The 19,141-nt window shown below is 43.2% G+C and overlaps 1 protein-coding gene across 1 annotated transcript in view; it reads left to right on the top strand.

Annotated features, from left to right (window-relative positions):
* The window catches only part of COL28A1 (collagen type XXVIII alpha 1 chain), a 113,201-nt gene that overhangs the window by 82,370 nt on the left and 11,690 nt on the right, over window positions 1-19,141 (top strand). Inside the window, exons 28-32 of the mRNA XM_039521098.1 lie at window positions 6,836-6,904; window positions 7,279-7,359; window positions 7,451-7,486; window positions 8,544-8,580; window positions 10,662-11,213. Coding sequence (XP_039377032.1) covers window positions 6,836-6,904; window positions 7,279-7,359; window positions 7,451-7,486; window positions 8,544-8,580; window positions 10,662-11,213 — 775 coding nt within the window. The remainder of the gene's footprint in view (window positions 1-6,835; window positions 6,905-7,278; window positions 7,360-7,450; window positions 7,487-8,543; window positions 8,581-10,661; window positions 11,214-19,141) is intronic.

The raw sequence follows: 19,141 nt of genomic DNA, 5'->3' as shown, positions 1-19,141 counted from the left end.
AGATGCTTTGCTGTTTCAAGGATAGCATGTTCAGCATTTTGCAGGATTAAGCTCCTAGTGATGAGGTGCACTAGCATAGCTGTGTTGAGAAATGCACCCAGTTGGCAATGGTTACAGAATATATTATGTGGAATATATCTGACTAAATCTTGTGGTTACAGTGGGTTTAGCTGTAGCAAGGAGATTAGCCAAACCAAGTGGAAATGTTTCAGTAGTTGAAATGCATCTAAAATGCAGGAAAAATAATCTGCAGAATATACAGTATTTGTGCAAATTCAACATTTTTTTCAGTTATAGGAGAAAGAATCTGAGGTAGCCAAAACATTCTCTAGAGGAGTAGTCATGTATGTACACAACTTTAAATGTTTCCTCTATCCCATTATGAGAGAAATTCAAAACATGCAGTATTTTTGAGATGTGCGGTAATAGTTTTACTGCTGAGGATTTTTAAGGTGGTGACCATGATCCACTGAAAAACACATTTAATAATGTGGGCTATTGAAATAAGATTTTTGTCCTTGCATTTGAGACAACTACTATAATAATGTGGCTGAACATGCATAGCTGGCCCTAGAATTTTGGAGAGTCCAGTGAGTTGTGTCAGGATGATTAGTGAATTATATAATCATTTTAACTACTTAAGTCTTTAATCCTTCTTTCTTAGCAATGTGGCACTGGTCTTGACACTCCAGTAACTGTTTTCTCCATCCATTGAAATTTGTCTCAGTGGTGCCAATCACTGATCTTTTTTAGAAGTGCAGTGCCCATTTTTTGTTTGGGCAATAGCAAATTTCAACCTAAGAAGTTATTACTTATGTGGAACTCTGTTCTTGTGGAGAGAATGGAACATAGGAGAAAAGATCAGTTACACAAATCTGATAGCAGCATTGATAGGGTTTGCCTATTACAGAAGCCACTGTGTATCTTGCCCAAATCCACAATCAGTTCAGAGTCTAGATCTTATTTAAAGGTGCATTTATTGATCAGTGCTCTAGCAGGAAGTTAGGGTCAGGGACCTGAAAAACAGCATTATTGCCGAAACATAATTTGCTTTCTAGATAAGAATAAATAACCAATTTTTAGTTGAATTACAGTATGTGGGTCAAACTGGTAAATCACTGAATATTTTTAAATTAACAAAATGTGATCTTTATTGATGTTCACTGGAAGGTAAATCCTGCTTGTCTTATACATGTGAGAAGACTTATTAGTGTTAATGGCATTGTTTGCATGAGCAGGGTTTAAGAACATAAGAATGGCCATACTGGGTCAGACCAAAGCCCCATCTAGCCCACTATCCTGTCTTCTGACAGTGACCAATGCCAGATGCCCCAGAGGGAATGAACAGAACACATAATCAGCAAGTGATCCATCCCCTGTCACCCATTCCCAGCGTCTGGCAAACAGAGGCTAGGGATACCATCCTGGCTAATAGCCAATGATGGACTTATCCTTCATGAACTTATCTAGTTCTTTTTTGAACTCTGTTATAGTCTTGGCCTTCACAACATCCTCTGGCAAGGAGTTCCACATGTTGACTGTGCATTGTGTTTGGTCTTATGTTCAGCATTCATAAGAAATGAAATTCACTATTTCTTGAACAAAGCCTCTTTGGTCTTTGTATGCAGTACTAAACAGGGAATATCCATCACTGGAGATTTTTAAGAGCAGGTTAGACAAACCCCTATCAGCAATGGTCTAGATAATGCTTAGTCCTGCCATGAGTGCAGCAAGGGACTGGAATAGATGACCTCAAAGTCACTTCCAGTCCTATGATTCTATGATTGAATTCACCTGCTCAGTCTCTGGGTAGGACACAGAGCTGAACTGCCACCTCTCCATAACCACTGTTGCAGCCTAGCAGATGGAATGATAGAAGAGCAGTCTCTGTGACTCTTCAGTGGAGTCACAAGAACTGCATAAGTGCTGATCTTTCAATTTCTTCCCTGGCCCAGCTGCAATGACCTCCTCCACACCAGTCTATGTGGAGCCAGCACTGAAGCACCTCTCTGGCACGCTGACAGTCTGGAGGCAAAACTGTGCACCCATGCCATGTGTACCTGTAACAGTGCACAGGTGGGCCGCTCTATCTTCTGCAACTTCTGCATCCACAAACCAGCCAGAGACCTCTGCTTTGGTGCAATCACCCATGCTCTTTATTTACAGTAGAAGTTCCCACCACTTTGTAGCTACAGACAACGTCAGGCTTACAGCCTCTGGGCCTGCTAGCTTCTTCAGCCAGCAGAGCAGAGCGGCCTCTAACTCCCTGGCTCCTCCTTTTCCTCTCCCCCTGGCTTCCTTCTTTCCTTTATGTAGCCCCTGGCTAACAAGGCCAGCAGCTGTTCCCCATTTGCCACCTAGGCCTGGGCTTACTCACCCAGCTCCACTTCCCTTTTCCTGATTGGAACTGGCATGGTTGGCTCAGGGTTTCCTAGCCAGCACTCTGTCACATACCTCCCCCATTATGAACCACCAGGTTCGTCATTCCTTGGCCTCTCCGCCCACTTCTGGTGGGGTTCATCTGGGTAAGCCTCTCCACCTTTTTTGGGTGATCACTGGCATCATCTCCTGGAGGTTCCTTCATCCCCCACCTGCAAAAAGTACACTGGTCGGGGGGTGGGGGTGGGGTGGATGTCCCCACCCCACAGGTCCTCACACCAATCACATCCCTGCAGGCATCCCTTCTCCTTTATCCTCTTTTCTTCTGGTAGTGGGTCGAGGGGAGCTCCAGCTTCTCCTTTACTCCCTCTAAGGGGCTTGGGCTGGCCATCCCCCTTGCACCTCCTTCCCCTCTGTCTACCCTATCTGTGCTCTGTTGTCTAGGGTTCTCATGTTCATTACCCTGAGAACCTTGCTCCTCTTCATCCCTGGGGCTTCTCAGTCTAGGGGTCCCTGCCTCCTTCTTTGGGGAACCTTTCCTTTTCCCTCTGAGGGGAGGGCTTCAGTCCATACCTAACACAACAGGGTATGGTAACCCCTCTTCTACCCTGATACACTTCCATTTAAAGTTGTCCTGCACTTCTAGGGGCACCTGGACCACCGGGCAATGTCTCCTGTCCCCGTAGGTACACTCCAGGGCCATCCATACACCTGGAATTATCCAGTGCAGTTTTATCAGCCCCCTCTGGATGAGCGAGCATGCTGAAGCTGTATCATATGAGGCTTCCTCCCCACCCTCACTGGGAAGGTGGACAGCCTCTACCCCTTTGTCCACTCTCCAGAATTAGTCCAGCCATAAAATTCAGCCCACCCACATGCCATATCTGGGCAGTCCCCCTTTTTGTGTCCTGGCTGCCCACACTGTCAGCAACCAATCATGCCAGCTCTACTAGGAGCTCCTCAGGGTTCCTCCTTCCTCTCGGGGCCTTTCCCAGGAAGGAGTTCCCTCAGCTTCTTCTCCAAACTCTGTAGGGTCAGCCCTCCCTTTGGGAAACGTCTGCCTCCGTGAACTCCTCGGTGCTTCTGCATTAACTGTACTTGGCTGATGTTGGCTGACAAAGACTCATATTCTCAGGGAGACTCTGTAGCAATTGTTCTAGGACGAGGGCAGCCATTATCTCCCCCACCGTTCACGTCTCAGGCCTCAGCCAGCAGGTGGGCCCATCCATCAGTCTCCGAGCAAATGCCAGAGGCCACACAGCCCTCGTCCATCAGGCCAACTGGAACTTTTGGCTGTATTTCTCCACCGACAGGCCCACCTGGTCTAGGATGGCCGCTCTCACCATCTCATAATTCCTGGCCTGTTCCTCACTCAAGGCCATGTAGGCCACTTGAGCTTCTCCCACCAGATAGGGACCAGCCATAGGGCCCAGGTGGCCCTATCCCATCCGACACCCATGGCTACGTGCTCAAACATACCGAGTAAGGCATCTGGGTCATCTGTCGGCCCCATTTTACAGAGTCCCAAGCCTGGCAGCCAGGTGCCATCCCCTACTGCAGGACTCACCATTTGTTGCAGGAGTTGCTGCTGAATGCTGGCCTGTTCTCTTATAAAGTCCTCTAAGCTTTTCTGCTGTTCTGCCTACCAGGTTAGCAAGGCCGGTCTCTCAGCCTAGTGGGACAGCTGGAAGCCTTGCAGGGCCTTCTGCATCTGCTCCTGCTGTTTAATGAGCCATTGCAGGGTCTCCTCCATCTCCAGATCACCAACCACATCCATTGGCTCAGGCTCCCGGACAAACCCACATATGTAACAGGGCACAGGTGGGCCCCTCTATCATCTGCCACTTCTGCACCCACAAGCAAGCCAGAGACTTTGCTTTGGTGCAGTCACCTGTGCTCTTTATTTACAGTAGAAGTTCCCACAAACTTGTAGCCACAGCAGGGCCAGCTCTAGGTTTTTTGCTATCCTAAGCTCCACAACTACCCAAGCAAAAAAAAATTCCACCCCTGGAATTGTGCCACCCCAAGCACGTGCTTGCTTTGCTGGTGCCTAGAGCTGGTCCTGAGCTACAGACAGCATCAGGCTTGCAGCCTCTAGGACTGCCAGCTTCTGCAGTCAGCAGGGGAGAGCAGCCTCTAGCTCCCTAGCTGCTCCCTTTCCTCTCCACCCGCCCCCCAGCTTCCTGCCTGCCAGCCAGCCAGCCTGCCTTTATGTAGCCCCTGGCTAATGAGGCCGGCAGCTGTTCCCCGTTTGCCACTTAGGCCTGGGCTTACTCAGCCAGCTCCAATTCCCATTTCCTGATTGGAGCTGGCATTACCGAGGGTTCACTCCAGGTTTCCTTGCCAGCACCCTGTCACAGGATGCCTCTTCACATTGGGCTTAAGTGGCTTTAACATATGAATGGAAATAGCCACATTTCACATAGCCAGCTTTATCTTACACCTGTCATTCTGTCATTAGTCATGCTACAAACTCATCCTTCTATCCTTTTACTATGTACATTATATCACTTTGCAATGGCTTATTCCATTTTACCAACATGTAACTTCCAGTACCATTTATGTCCTCTCTTAATTGATCCTTCTGTTTAACACACTCATGCTGCAAGTAAATCCCTCTACTATTATTTTAATAATTTTCATAGGTCCTTATTTCCTTCTCTGCTGTCTTTCGCTTCCCTTGTCTGATGCTACAGGAAGAGAGCCTTACGGAAGCAGTGGCTTTCCTCAGACATTTCCATTTTCAAATCAGTAATACTTTAGCAGAGCACACACAAACAAAACTTTGAAATGGGGTAAAGTGAAACATAATAACTTTACTGTATCTGCTTCAAGCCTTGTGCTTATGTTCTCATGGGAAAATGTCAGACGTATATATGTGATTTTCATTTCATAACATGTTCCATCCACATTTTAGTATCATTCTAAACCAATCTAATGTTTTAGCTAGCTGTCAGTAAAACTAAAGAGCTGGGCCACATTGCATCAATATTCCTTTTGCTTTCTTTTTATTAAAAAATGACAAAAATGTAAAATATCATATTTCTGTTTACTCTAAAGACCTGATCAGATTACTTCACCCCCCCCCCCCCCAAGGATGTTTGATCTACAAAAGAACAGGAACGGAGGCCTCGTATGGAATCCTGGTCCCACTGAAGTCAATGGGAGAACTCTCATTGACTTCACTGGGGTTAAGATTGCACTTCAGGGGTCACTGCTTCTCCACAGCATTACTCCAGGTTTATGCTAGTGCAATTCCATAGCTCAGCTGGGAATCGCAACCTAGAATGGTCTCAGGCTGTCCCAGCACTCATTTTTCCCTGTCACTTTAAAAAAAATGACTGCTACAACCCAGAGACTGGGGAAAGGTGGTAGAGAACACTTTGTATGACGTAAGGGCTAGTCTACACTAGAAGAGCTACCCCGGTGCAGCTGCACCAATGCAGCTGCACCACTGTGGAGTATCCGGTGAAGATGCTCTAGCCAATGGGAGAGAGCTCTCCTGTTGATTTAATTACTCCATCTCCGTGAGGCAGTAGCTATGTTGGTGGGAGAGCTTTGACATAGTGCTGTCTACACCAGTGCGTAGACTGGTATCACTTACATCACTGAGGGGTGTGGATTATTCAGTGTGCTTGTGCAGCCCGCACTGAAACCTATGCTGCTGTGGCCACACTGCTAATTTTAACCGTGCTAGTGTGGTTACGTCTACTTATGCTGCAGTCACACTTCGGAGTGCAGTGTTGATATACCCTAACAGAGCTGAATCTTCATTAGGACTGAAAGGTGTTGTACACTATAGTAGCACTCCCTGTGGCTGTGGAAGAAGTGCTTTAAGGTAGACAAATTACTTCCTTTCTGTGGGGCTGCACTATAGAGACATCTGTTTATCATTCCTTTGGGATTTGTAAATGCACATTCCCGTTATGGAACACTTGTGACTGCTTTAAGGCTGCTTAGCTGAGGTGTGGGGTTGTTCTGCCTTTGGTATGATGTCTCAGTCAAAAAATACTGACATTCCTGTGTTAAAAGGAACAGAAAGGTTTGTGAACCTCTATCAATGCAATGGATTTTCTGTACATTCAGGAAGTCCACATGTAGCTAACAATTACTGTTTTTAATGTCCAGTTTCCATGGTGGCAGTTATATTGAATAGTGCCACCATCACAAACATTTTACAAAACTATATACATATAGTAGGGCAACTGGTGCACCATACACCAACCCCTGTTTTACAAAAAAGTATGGTGAGATCTTTAGTGTATGGACGGAATCTCCAAATCCAAACCCATTAATTATTACTGCTACTTAAGAGCAGCACTTTTGAATTGTTGGTGACATTGCATAATGCAAAGACTTCGGTTTTCTCTATGACACAGAATGTTACTACATGAATGTATCTTTTCCATAACTTAATATAACTTTTAGTTGAATTTACTCTCCATATTGTGTTCAGGGAGAACAAGGACTTCCAGGTTTACCAGGACCTAGGGGTTCAGAGGGATATGGCCTCCCTGGCTCAAAGGTAAATCCTAGCCTATGAGTTAATAAAGGATTTTTTTTTTCTTATTAGATGTGCCTGGTTCTATGCAGATAAACAAAAGACCAACACTACCTTAAAGAGAGCTTGCAGCCTAAGGGCCTGATCCTGCAAACACTTAGGGCATGTCTACACTGTAAAACTATGTTAGGTTGACATACAGCCACCGCAGTTATTACTTCAGTGCCTCACGTACAAACTGCCCATTGACCAGGAGTCTCAAATGCACAGATAGAGTTCTTCCATGGGTTGGTATGGAGGACGTGTGCTAGTACAAAGAAAACAAAAACTGGGGAAGCACAGTTCCAGTTATGTGTCTCTAGCACTTCACTACTTTTTCCTCTGCTGTATTCTATTAGGGAGATTATGGGGAGAAAGGTGATCCAGGAAAGAAAGGTGACAAAGGAGATATTGGAGAACCAGGACCTGTAGGACCAACGGTAAAATGCCTTTTTTACCTTATTTAATTTTACAGAATGGAAATGAGACAAACTAGCATTTATTAATTGATCTCATTCTACAAATTCTTAGGGGTTTGTGGGAAGAAAAGGTGAACCTGGTCTTACTGTAAGTATGTACATTAATTGATTTATGACAGTCAAGATTTTACCCTTTGCAAAAACTGTGCATGTTTTGTTAATTTGAATAAATTCTGATCCTGCTGCTTCAGAGTTTGACTAAGTTATTATAAATTGGCCTGATCTGGAATTCAGGGACACACTGACAGTACATTAGCAATACATTTGGAAGAACACAAATTCCACTAGAGAGGATCATCACACTGGTGGAATTTGTGTCATAGACAGGTTCTGCTGTGTTGTTGTGATGGAAATTGCTGGTTGGAGTGGTGGAAGTACTTTGCTAACTATACCACTTCCTGAAGAATCTACACAGGCCAAACATGGAAAGTTTCAAAACCCTTTCATGTGATAGACAGAAGCAGGCATTGTCCTGCATGCAATTAGCTGAGAATGCACAATATGGGTGGATATAAATGCATATGGGAATGACTGGGGCATGTAGTAATGACCTTTCTATTGTCTAGACCACATAGTTTTGTTTCAGACATCCAAACAAGTTATTTTAGGATAATAAAATAATGGACCATGTGTCTCTGAGATAACTACATAGAGTAAACTGCGTCATCTTTCCAAGGTGTGCATTAAAGGGTTTAATACCCGAGATGTGAACAACAGGTTACAACTCTCGAGACCTATGATTAGTATCAAGAGCAATTTATTGTAAATACTTTGGGCCACATATTATGTAGATTTTTAAGAACAGCTAACTGACTTCATCTGAAGAAGTGGGGTTTCATACCCAAGAAAGCTTATGCCCAAATAAATTTGTTAGTCTTTAAGGTGCCACTTGACTCCTCGTGGACTTCAGCTAGGAGTACTATTTAGAAGCTGATGGCATGATACAGCCACTTGTCAGCTAGTGACATTTATGAGTTCCAGCCACTTTATAATTGTCCCTAAGTGCAATATAATTTGCTCTGTAAAACAGCAAAACTGCAATAACAGGACAGCAGGTTTTGGATATGCAGTAGCAGCTCAGCCAAAAGAAAAACATGCCCTAGGATTAGAATAAATGTAACACATTAATGAATACTCTCTTTCAGAAAGAAGAAATTATCAGACTTATCATGGAAATATGTGGTAAGATCTAAGTTATAAAAAAGAAATAACAAGTTTAATAAGACACAATAAAACTACCATGGTTAAAAGGATACAAGTAAAGCCTGCTACTCCACATGTTAGTGTGGAAGGATCTCTATCATAATGGAACACATGTACAGTGTCAGCAGTAAAACATCTTTAAATAAGATGTTACAGAAAATAAACGAAGTTGAGTGGAGCCTATGATTTTCAGCTGAAAAGTAAGCACATCACATGGGCTAGCAAAAGGAATTCTGCAAATCAAAAGGAAATCCAGCAGAGCTCACAGTGGAAGTATAATCCACCCAGAAACTGTATCATATGTCTCTAGACACTATCTCAGCAATGTAAAAAGGATTCCAGGGACAGACACCAGCTGAGGCAGTCCTGACAGCACAGCCACACTGCCAGAGAAGTGGTTGGGAGGGGGGGGGGCGGGAGGGAGAGGGGAGGAAGGAGGGAACACTAGGGGCCAGGCCTTCTGCATATCTCTGGGATCTGCAGGGTTTGTCGGCAAGCCATGCAGAATGTTCCACAAGTGGCCAAGAACCTGCTCTCTACACAGAATTACTGGAAGGATAATCTCACTGAGATGTCTTCCCATAGCTCTGTACTACACACTGTCTGCAGAAGGGGTGACTGGGCCTAGAGTTTGGGCACATTGCCTTTACAGACTGTTCAAACCTGAGAAATCTGAGGACAAAAACTGCATAGTTACACGTCTTTTTTTTAAAGGTTTCAGAAATTATTAACTAAATTGTCAGAAAAAATGTTAGGATTTCAGTTACTAGATTGCATGCTTTGAGAGATAGAACTTAAAATTATAAAAGCAAAATGCAATAAGAACATTTCTGTTTATTAATTTACTTTGAAATTATTAATAGCTCCACTGAAAGTTATTAAATTGATGTAGTTATGGATACTTTGTTTCCTATGTAGGTAATAGTGCTTAGTTCTCTGAAAACATCTGCTCAGTGTGCAGTGGCAATCAAAAAAGCTAACAGAATGTTAGGAACTATTAGAAAAGGGATAGATAATAAGATAGAAAACATCATAATGCTAATATATAAATCCCTGGTACACCACATCTTGAATACTGTATGCGATTCTGGTTGCCCCATCCCAAAAATATATATTAGAATTGGAAAAGATACAGAGCAGGGCCACAAAAATGATTAGGGGTATCGAACAGCTTCCATATGAAGAGAGATTAAAAAGACTGGGACTGTTCATCTTAGAAAAGAGATGACTAAGAAGAGATATGATAAAGGTCTATAAAAACCAAGCATGTTGTAGAGAAAGTGAATAGGAAAGTGTTATTTACTCCTGTACATAACACAAGAACCAGGTGTCACCCAATGAAATTAATAGGCAGTAGGTTTTAAATAAACATAAGGAAGTATTCTTCACATAACACACAGTCAACCTGTGGAAATCATTGCCAGGGGATGTTGTGAAGGCCAACAGAATATCTGGGTTCAAAAAAGAAATAGATACATTCTTGGAGGATAGGTTTATCAATAGCTATTAGCCAAGATGGTCAGGAACACAAATCCATGCTCTTAGTACCACTAAACCTCTGTTTGCCAGAAGCTGGGAGTGGATGACAGGGGATGGATCACTTGATAATTGCCCTGTTCTGTTCATTGCCTCTGAAAGCATTTGGCACTAGCCCTATCAGAAGACAGGTTACTGGACTAAGTGGACTATTGGTCTGACCCAGTATAGCCATTCTTATGTTCTAATAAATATTTAGTAGATGCTGGTTTAGTAGATGTTGGTAAATAAACAAAATGTAAACAAAGAAAGAGCACCTTCATTATAAAAATATAGAGATAGATAAATACTTTAAAATTTGGGAAGTCAGAATCTTCTACTCATTTCTCTCCATTCTGTATCTGGCCTACCATTTGCTATGAAAAAAAAAATCTCAGTAACTGTAGATTACTTTAGTTTTCTGTTTTCAGAAAAGTCACCTTGGCTTGGGTGCCTGAGAATCTGATATATATTTTTTCAGTTGCATTCATTGTGTAATCGAAAGGAAGTTTCTCATAAAATGTCAAAAATTGTTAATATTTTAGGCTGTGGCATCAAATGTAAAGAAACTCCACTGGAACTTGTATTTGTGATTGACAGCTCAGAAAGCGTTGGACCAGACAACTTCAGAATTGTCAAAGATTTTGTGAAAACGCTCATTGACAGGGTAACAGTCAACCAAGATACAGCCCGCATTGGCATTATCAACTTCAGCCACAAAGTAGAGCTGGTATCGACTCTGCAGCAATACACAAGCAAAGATAAGGTGAAACTTGCTGTTGATAATATGCAGTACCTAGGGGAAGGCACTTACACAGCTGCAGCTATCAGCAAAGCCATTGAGATATTTCAGGTTGCACGACAAGGGGTAAGAAAAGTTGCTATTGTAATAACAGATGGACAAGCTGATACTCGTGATCAAAGACTGGATGTCGTAGTGAGGAATGCGCATGCCATCAACATTGAGATATTTGTAATTGGGGTGGTTCAAAAGACTGATCCTAACATTCAGGAGTTTCTGGAAGAATTGCAACTCATTGCTACGGACCCTGACAGTGAACATGTCTACCAGATAGATGACTTCATCACACTCCCAGGTAAGAGAAAATACCTCTTTAACAGGAACCTTGAAAACAGTGCATTACATGGAATTAGGCCTTTGACATAGCAACTGAAGCCAGTCAGTATAGTTCTGTGGCAAAGTAACTTGCCTCTTACCTTCAGATGCAACTCATTCCTCAGTTTCCCTCACTTGCTGTGTAATTTAGTCCTCTAGCCAAATCAAATCTTCATGCCTTCCAAGGTAAATGAAAGTCCAGTACAAACAATGAGAGTTCCCACAGCCATTCTTTATCCAGCTTCTTTTGTTCTGTGGGCTACCAGCCCTCCATTGAAGGCTTCTGTCAATCTTTCCCCAGAATGTCTTAGTGCTGGGTCAAAGTTCCATTGTCTGTGAAGTTTTCTGTCCTTCGTGCAGGAGAGCGAAGAGGATTTCTCCTCACCTTGGCATTCTGTCTGTCTGTCTGTCTCTCTCTGGGCCACTAATCTCTCTCAAGGTCTGTCAATCCTTCCTTCCTTTTCACAGTTTCACATAGAGCTATAAGGGAGCTTATGACATTTCCCAACCTCTCCTCCCCATAGACACCACCATAAAGTACTCCTTCCAGTCTCTCCACCCCATAGATTCATCAGTTTCAAGGCCAGGAGGGACCACTGTGATCATCTAGTCTGACCTCCTGTATAACGCAGGCCGTAGAACTTCCCCAAAATAATTCCTAGAACATATCTTTTAGAAAAACATCCAATCTTGATTTAAAAATGGCCAGTGATGGAGAATCCACCAGGACCCTGAGTAAATTGTTCCAATGATTAATTACCCATACTGTTAAAAAATTACAACTCATTTCCAGTCTGAACTTGTCTACTTTCTGCCATTGGATTGTATTATACCTTTCTCTGAAGAGTTAATTTATCAAATATTTCTTCCCCATGTAAGTACTTAGAGATACGTTTTAGTCACGGGTATTTTCAGTAAAAGTCATGGACCGATCATGGGCAGTAAACAAAAATTCATGGCCCGTGACCTGTCCATGACTTTTACTGAAAATACCCATGACTAAAACTTGGGTGGGGGGCTGCGGGTGCTGGGGGGGCAGTCTGGGGCACTGTGGGGGCTGGAGGAGGTGGCCCCAGGGACCCTGCTGGTGGGAGGGGGTTGGGCAGCATGCCCTGGGACCCCCGCTGGTGCTGGGAGGAGGCAGTGCGCAGCCAGGACCCCTGCTGTTGCTGGTGGGGGGAGGATTGGCAGGGGCTCCCACCTGGCTCTGTGTCCCTGCAGCAAAGGGGTGGAGGGGGTCTCTGTGTGCTGCTCCCACAACAAATGTTTCTGAAGCATTTCCAAAGTTCCCAGTAGATTTAAGGACTCTGGCAGTCTTAGGGCATTCAGATCAAATTGATAAGCATCTTGTTAGACAGGAAGTCAAGGAAGTGTCTATCTGGCAGGGAAGCCCTCTGGCCTGGGGGCTTTCCCATTTTCATGTTCTTAATCTTAATTAACTCATCCTCTGCTAGAGGCCCATCAAGGTTTCTATGCTGGACTGCAGTAATTTGCAGTAGTGTAATATTTTTGAAAAATTAAAGAATATTTCATTAATCTTCAGGTGATGTACAGTTTACCATGTGTATCATGGATGGCCGTGATTCTACATGCAGAGGTCTTTTGTCTTAGGCCAGTGGTTTTCAAAGTGCAGGTTGTGAAATGTAAGGCACTGGATTGTGGTGGCTCTGGTCAGCACCGCCGACCAGGCTGTTAAAAGTCCCATCAGTGGTGCTGCCCAGCTAAGGCAGGCTAGTCCCTACATGTTCTGACACCGCGCTGCACCCTGGAAGCTGCTGGCAGCAGGTCCGGCTCCTAGGCGGGGGGTAGGGGGAAGGTGGTCACAGGGCTCCATGCACTGCCCTGCCCTGAACAGCGGCTCTGCACTACCATTGGCTGGGAACTGGCCAATGGGAGCTGGGGGAGCACTGCCTGGGAGCAAGAGCCGTGTGGAGCCGCTTGCTTACTTCTGCCTAGGAGCTGGACCTGCTGCTGGCTGCTTCCAGGGCACAGTGTAGTCATGGTGCCAGGACAGGCAGGAAGCTTGCCTTAGCACCCCTGCTGCGCGCTGACTGGGAGCCGCCTGAGTAAGCCCCAACCCCAACCCCACACCCCAATATCCTACCCCAGCCCTAAGTGCCCCCAAACCTGGAGCCCCCTCCTGCACCCCAAACCTCTCATCCCCAGACCCACCCCAGAGCCTGCACTCCCAGCCCAGAGCCCTGACCCCCTCCTGCAGCACCCCAACCCTTGCCCCATCCCTGAGCCCCCCTGAAACCCAGAGCCCCTTCCTGCATCCCAAATCCTTCATCCCCAGTCCAACCCCACAGCCCTCAACCCTACACCCCAACCCTCTGCCCCAGCCCATATCCCCTCCCACACCCCAAACCCCTCATCCCCAGCTCCTTTGGGTCGCAGGCATCAACAATTTTCTTCAACTGGGTTTCCAGAAAAAAAGTTTGAAAACCACTGTCTTAGGCAACATGCCAGCAATTTGCCTGCTTTTTCACCCAATTCCCAGAAGTCCTGCCGGAATCAAAATAGGGTGAATTCAGATGTGCTGACTGCAGCTTATTGAGTTTAAATCTACAATTAATTGAGGATCAAAGGAGCTGTGGCATAAGATAAATTGAGCTCTTACTTTTTTCTCAAGGGCTTTCATTTTTTTCTCCAGGTACTCCCTTCTTCTCAGATGCAAAACTTACAATTTTATCTCTACTTGCCCTTGAGCAAAATAGCCTGCTAGAAGATGTTGAGGGATCATTTGTCTCCAGGAATAAGCCAGTTTCTTTTTCAATAAAATTTTTGAAATGCGGCTCTAATAAAAGTGAAGAATTAAATGTCTAGCTATAAGGCTGTTTCTCTCTCAGGTCTGTTCGTATTTGAAGAGTTATAGGGACATGATCAGCGACAGCACTTGTATTAATGGAGGAGAAAATTACAAAATTAACGAAGTCCCCAAAGATAAAAAAGAAATCTATACAGGAATAGGACTCAGGTACCAGAGGAAATTATGAATAATCCCTACCCATTAGATGTATAAGTCGCCAGATATCACGTAGTCCCAGATCTTCAATGTGTAACTCCAGATCCATTCTAGTTTTGGTTGGTATATGACCCTGAGGCTGAGATTTGTTCAATCAGTCACCTCATTTAAATCCCTAACAATAACAGTAAGAATATGGGGTTCACCATGTAATTTAATAAAAACCTATGAAAAGTTTCAGGAACATCAAGCTTAGGTCCATACATATTAGCAGTGATTAGTTCAGATACATTTGTGGTGACTTTAAGGATTAAAACTCTGTCCTGATTGTCTGAAATTGACTCCAAGACTCTTACAGACAGTGCTTTATGGAAGAGGATGGCTATCCCTCTAGACTTGGATAAGAAGCAGCAAGACATTGTTTTTCCTGTCAAGTCATGTTCTAATTTAGCAGCCTCATCTGTGGTCAAGTGTATCTCCTGCAAAAGCACTTCATCTGCCTTTGCTTTCTAATGAGTACACTTTTTTAACTGGAGTATTGAGACCCGTTATATTCCAGGAAATAAAAGATTTAGGACCATTTGGCTGTGTTAAGAATTATTTTTGTAGCCTTACAAATGAAGGGGATGGAATGTTTGTATAATTTGCTCTAGTATGTCTCATCCTTCTCCCCATACAGAAATCCACTGTGGTGGGAGTCCATGGATGAAATGTCTCAGACATGTATTCCACAGATTTTGGATTACCTGCCAGATGCTTGACTTGCCAGACTTCCAGGGAATAGGGAGGAGAGAAGAGCACAAAAAGACAGGATAAAGCAAAAACATAACATACATATACCAACTTAACTTTATACCAAGCATAGGCAAGTACAATGAAAAGGTAATAGTTGTCAAATACTTAACATTATATAGACAAAACTAAACCATTAATAAATTCCGAAGGGGGTCAGCCAAGGAGAGAGACTATTCAGGCTGAGAGAGCCACCAATATCCATTATTTAAAGTATTACTATTATTTATTTAAAACAGGGATCCTATTTTCCCCCTACCAGAGTAGTAACTACATGGTAAGGAGACAGAAAGGGAGCATGCACTCCACAAATGGAATACTTCTTAACTAGGTATGTCAAGGATATGCCTGTATATTATCCCCTAATTTGTAATTGTTTCAGTTTGCCAAACCAAACACCAGAGTACTGGTAATGTAGGTTGGTGCACTGAGTAAGACACTGCATGTTGTGGGAATTCCAGAGCCACATGTCCCTTCCCATTTTAGTTTACAACCAAACATTCAGTTTCTCTTCTTCATATTAACATAACTAACAGGAGAGGAATCTAACTGCTCCCAAAATTGTAAATTATTGCACCAAAGAACACAGCAAACAAGTGACTCCTCTATATTAACTTCATACTTCATGTTCATGCACTCCAGATTTGAGCTTATCGAAGGCGTTAGGATGGGGAAAAGAACTGAAGAAGATGTGAGGGGAGTCAGGGCAAGGGGACGAGGAAGGCAGTGGATGTGGGGATAGGGACAAGCAGGGTCAGGGCGAGAGGGAGAAAGTAGAAGGTGACAGGGAGGGTACAAGTCATTGTCCTTGTAGCTCAGCAACCCATGTTGGTCTTCTCCTCTGCTCTGTTGGACCATAGGGGGTACAACTACATTGCTCAGCTCCTGTGCAGCTTTCCAGGACATCTTGCAGGGAAGAGAACCATCTCTCCTACTTCCAGCACATAGGACGTCAAGCTGCTTGGCTTTGAGGAGCCCCAGCAGTAAGGCATGGCAACATAGCAGAGTTTCTCGCTGGCACCAATTTTAAAAAGTGGTATTGGATCCCTCAAATTTCTACAGAGCATTAGGGAGCTGCACAGCCCCATCTTTGGTGGGTATGTTGGTGCCCAGCTAATACACAGACCTTGTAATAATACATGTTGATCTGCCACGTGGGGATGTTGTCAAATGTTTCGTGAATACCCCAGCACAAATACAGGAGCAGAGCACTTAATATTGCTAATACACAATTTAAATAAATCCTTTCCACAGTCAGTTCGCTCCCATGAGATCAATTCGGGATGTGGTGTTCTCTTAACTCCCCTGCTGGGGTGCTTCACACTTAACAATTTGATGAGAATTTTTATGTGTGTCCCAAAAATGAATAAAGTATAAGCTTGGAGCTGAAGAAATAACCCAAATAGGTCAGTCAGTCGCAATGACTGGATAGGTTCATAAGTGCAGGTAAGGCAGACATAACTGGGAAGTAAATGTGGTATAAAACAGAATAGATACACATTTCACTGCAGGCTATTTAAAAACCTTTTTGCTTCCTGTGGCTTTTGAAACAGATGCACTTCCTCACTAATCCTGACATGAAACAGCTGGAAACTTTACAGAATATTGAAGGGCTTGCTGCTTAACCAGTTCCCTTGCTCTTTTAAAGCCTGATCTCTGTTCAGCCACATCTTTTACAAAATCTTGAGAAATCATTATCTTATTTTGTGGCATCCCCTCAGCAGTTCTCCCCCCACCCATGAACTAGCTGCAATATTTTTTCTTTTGCCATAAATCTGAGAAATCTGACAATCAGTGCACAAGATTTAGCATTCCAGGCTGCTTAGGAGCCAGGGACCTACATGCTCATTCTAAATCAAATTTAAAAACATCTCGCAAGCTGAGCATTTCTCAAAGGAGCAGAGGAACAAATTCTAGGGAGTGGTCTTTCTTTGCCCCTTCAGGTACTCGTGATAATTCTCACATTATTGCAACAAGACCTTCCCTGGAGAGCTGCCAGTTTAGATTTAAGAAAAAAATAACTGTGCTTCTCTGCAACTGAGCAGAGAGCCTTTGTACTTGATCTTCCACTGATGATACTATTCTTTCTGTTTCATTCACCCATCTTGTCGTGTCAGCACTGGCAGAAAGGAGTTAACTCAGGTAACAGTGAATTGTATTGTGTGGCCTTGATATCTACTATGTCTGCGGCAACTCTCTTCAGCAGGGCCACCATGTATGTAGTGCCCTCAGCAGTTTTGTGTGTGTGTGTGTGTGTGTGTGTGTGTGTGTCTGTGTCTGTGTCTGTGTGTCCTTGTTTTTCAACTACTTATAAAGCTTCCAGCAAACAAATATTTGCCTGCTGACATCCCAGTCATTTTGGGATAGCTATTCCTTTATTAGAGGGGTCAGTCAGGGGCCCTGGACTCTGGATGGAAATAGATATTAGCATATGGCTCTGCAGCTCAAGGGATCTGCTCCTCTATGCTGTACAGCACCCCCCTGAGCCAAGCACTCTCCCAATTTTTATGTCTTCTTCAAACTTTATCAGTGATGATTTTATGTTTTAATCCGGGTCATTGATAAAAATGTTAAATAGCATAAGGCCAAGAATGTGGGTCTCCACTAAAAAGACCCCAACTCAATAATGCATCCGACGAAGTGGGTATTCACCCACGAAAGCGCATGCTCCCAAACGTCTGTTAGTCTATAAGGTGCCACAAGACTCTCTGCTGCTTTTACAGATCCAGACTAACACGGCTGCCCCTCTGATACTCAACTCAATAATGATTCCCCCTTCACAATTACATTTTGAGAGCTATCGGTTAGCCAGCTTTTAATTCACTGAATGTGTGGCATATTCATTTTAGATTGTTCTAGTTTTTTTTAACCAAAATGTCATGTGGTACCAAGTCAAATGCCTACAGATGTCTACTACATCAACACTATTACCTTTATTAACCAACCTGTAATTGCATAAAAAAATTATCAAGTTAGTCTGACAGGATCTATTTTCCATAAACCCATGTTCATTGGCATTAATTATATTACCTTTCTTTAATTCTTTATTAACTGAGTCCCATATCAGCTGCTCCATTATCTTGCCTGGGATCATCAGACGGATAGGTCTATAATTACCAGGGTCATCCTATTTACCCTTTTAAAATATTGTCACAGCATTAGCTTTCTTCCAGGCTTCTAGAACTTCCCTACTACCCTAAGACTTATTGAAACTCAGCATTAACAGGTCCAGCAACCTCCTCAGCCAGTTATTTTAAAACTCTTGGATGCAAGGTATTTGGACTTGCTGATTTTAAAATGTCTAATGTTAGTAGCTGCTGTTTAACATCATCCAAACATACTAGTGGAATGGAAAGAGTGTTATCATATATGACTATATCATCTTCCCCACCCACAAATACAGAACAGAAATATTTATTGAACACTTCCGCCTTGTCTGCATTATTATTGATAATTCTATCATTTCCACCTAGTAATGGATCATTGTTAGGATTCTTTTTGTTCCGAATATACATTAAAAACTTGTTCTTATTTTCCTTAACTCTGCTGCACATAATTTTTTCCATGTGTCCCTTTCCTTCCCTTATCAATTTTTGATAATTTCTAACTTCTGAGTTATATTAATTACTATTACCTTCCCCTTTCTTCTATTGTAAGAGATATATCTATATATATATATATAGATATATAATTATATTTTTATAGCCGTCTTTACTTCCTCTCTAAACTAGGTCTTTCTTTAATCAATAAGGCCTTCCTCCTTGATTGTGTCTTTTGGGACATCTTGTAAAGTGTTCTTAAACAATTCCCAATTATCATTCACATTTTTCCGATTAAATTCTTCTTTCCACCTGATTTGGCTCATAATTGTGAAATTGGTCCTTTTAAAGTCCTAAGTAAATATTTCACTGGTCTGAACTTTATTCTGTTTGGACATTAGTTTAACCCGCTCATGAATACTCTAGCTACCCTGTCCCTGAGGAGATTGGTTCCCCTTCTCCTGAGGTAGAGGCCATCTAAACTATACAATTCCCTCCTCCCATAGAAAGTAGATCAATGTTCCACAAAACCAAAACCCTTCACCACTTACCTAGCCAGCAGTTCACTTCCAGAATCTTCTGCCTTCTGTCTTCCTTTGCCCTTGGCACAGC

This window comes from Mauremys reevesii, linkage group 2 (genome assembly GCF_016161935.1).
Source record: "Mauremys reevesii isolate NIE-2019 linkage group 2, ASM1616193v1, whole genome shotgun sequence".
Lineage (NCBI taxonomy): Eukaryota > Metazoa > Chordata > Testudines > Geoemydidae > Mauremys > Mauremys reevesii.
This window is presented reverse-complemented; position numbering and strand designations above follow the sequence as displayed.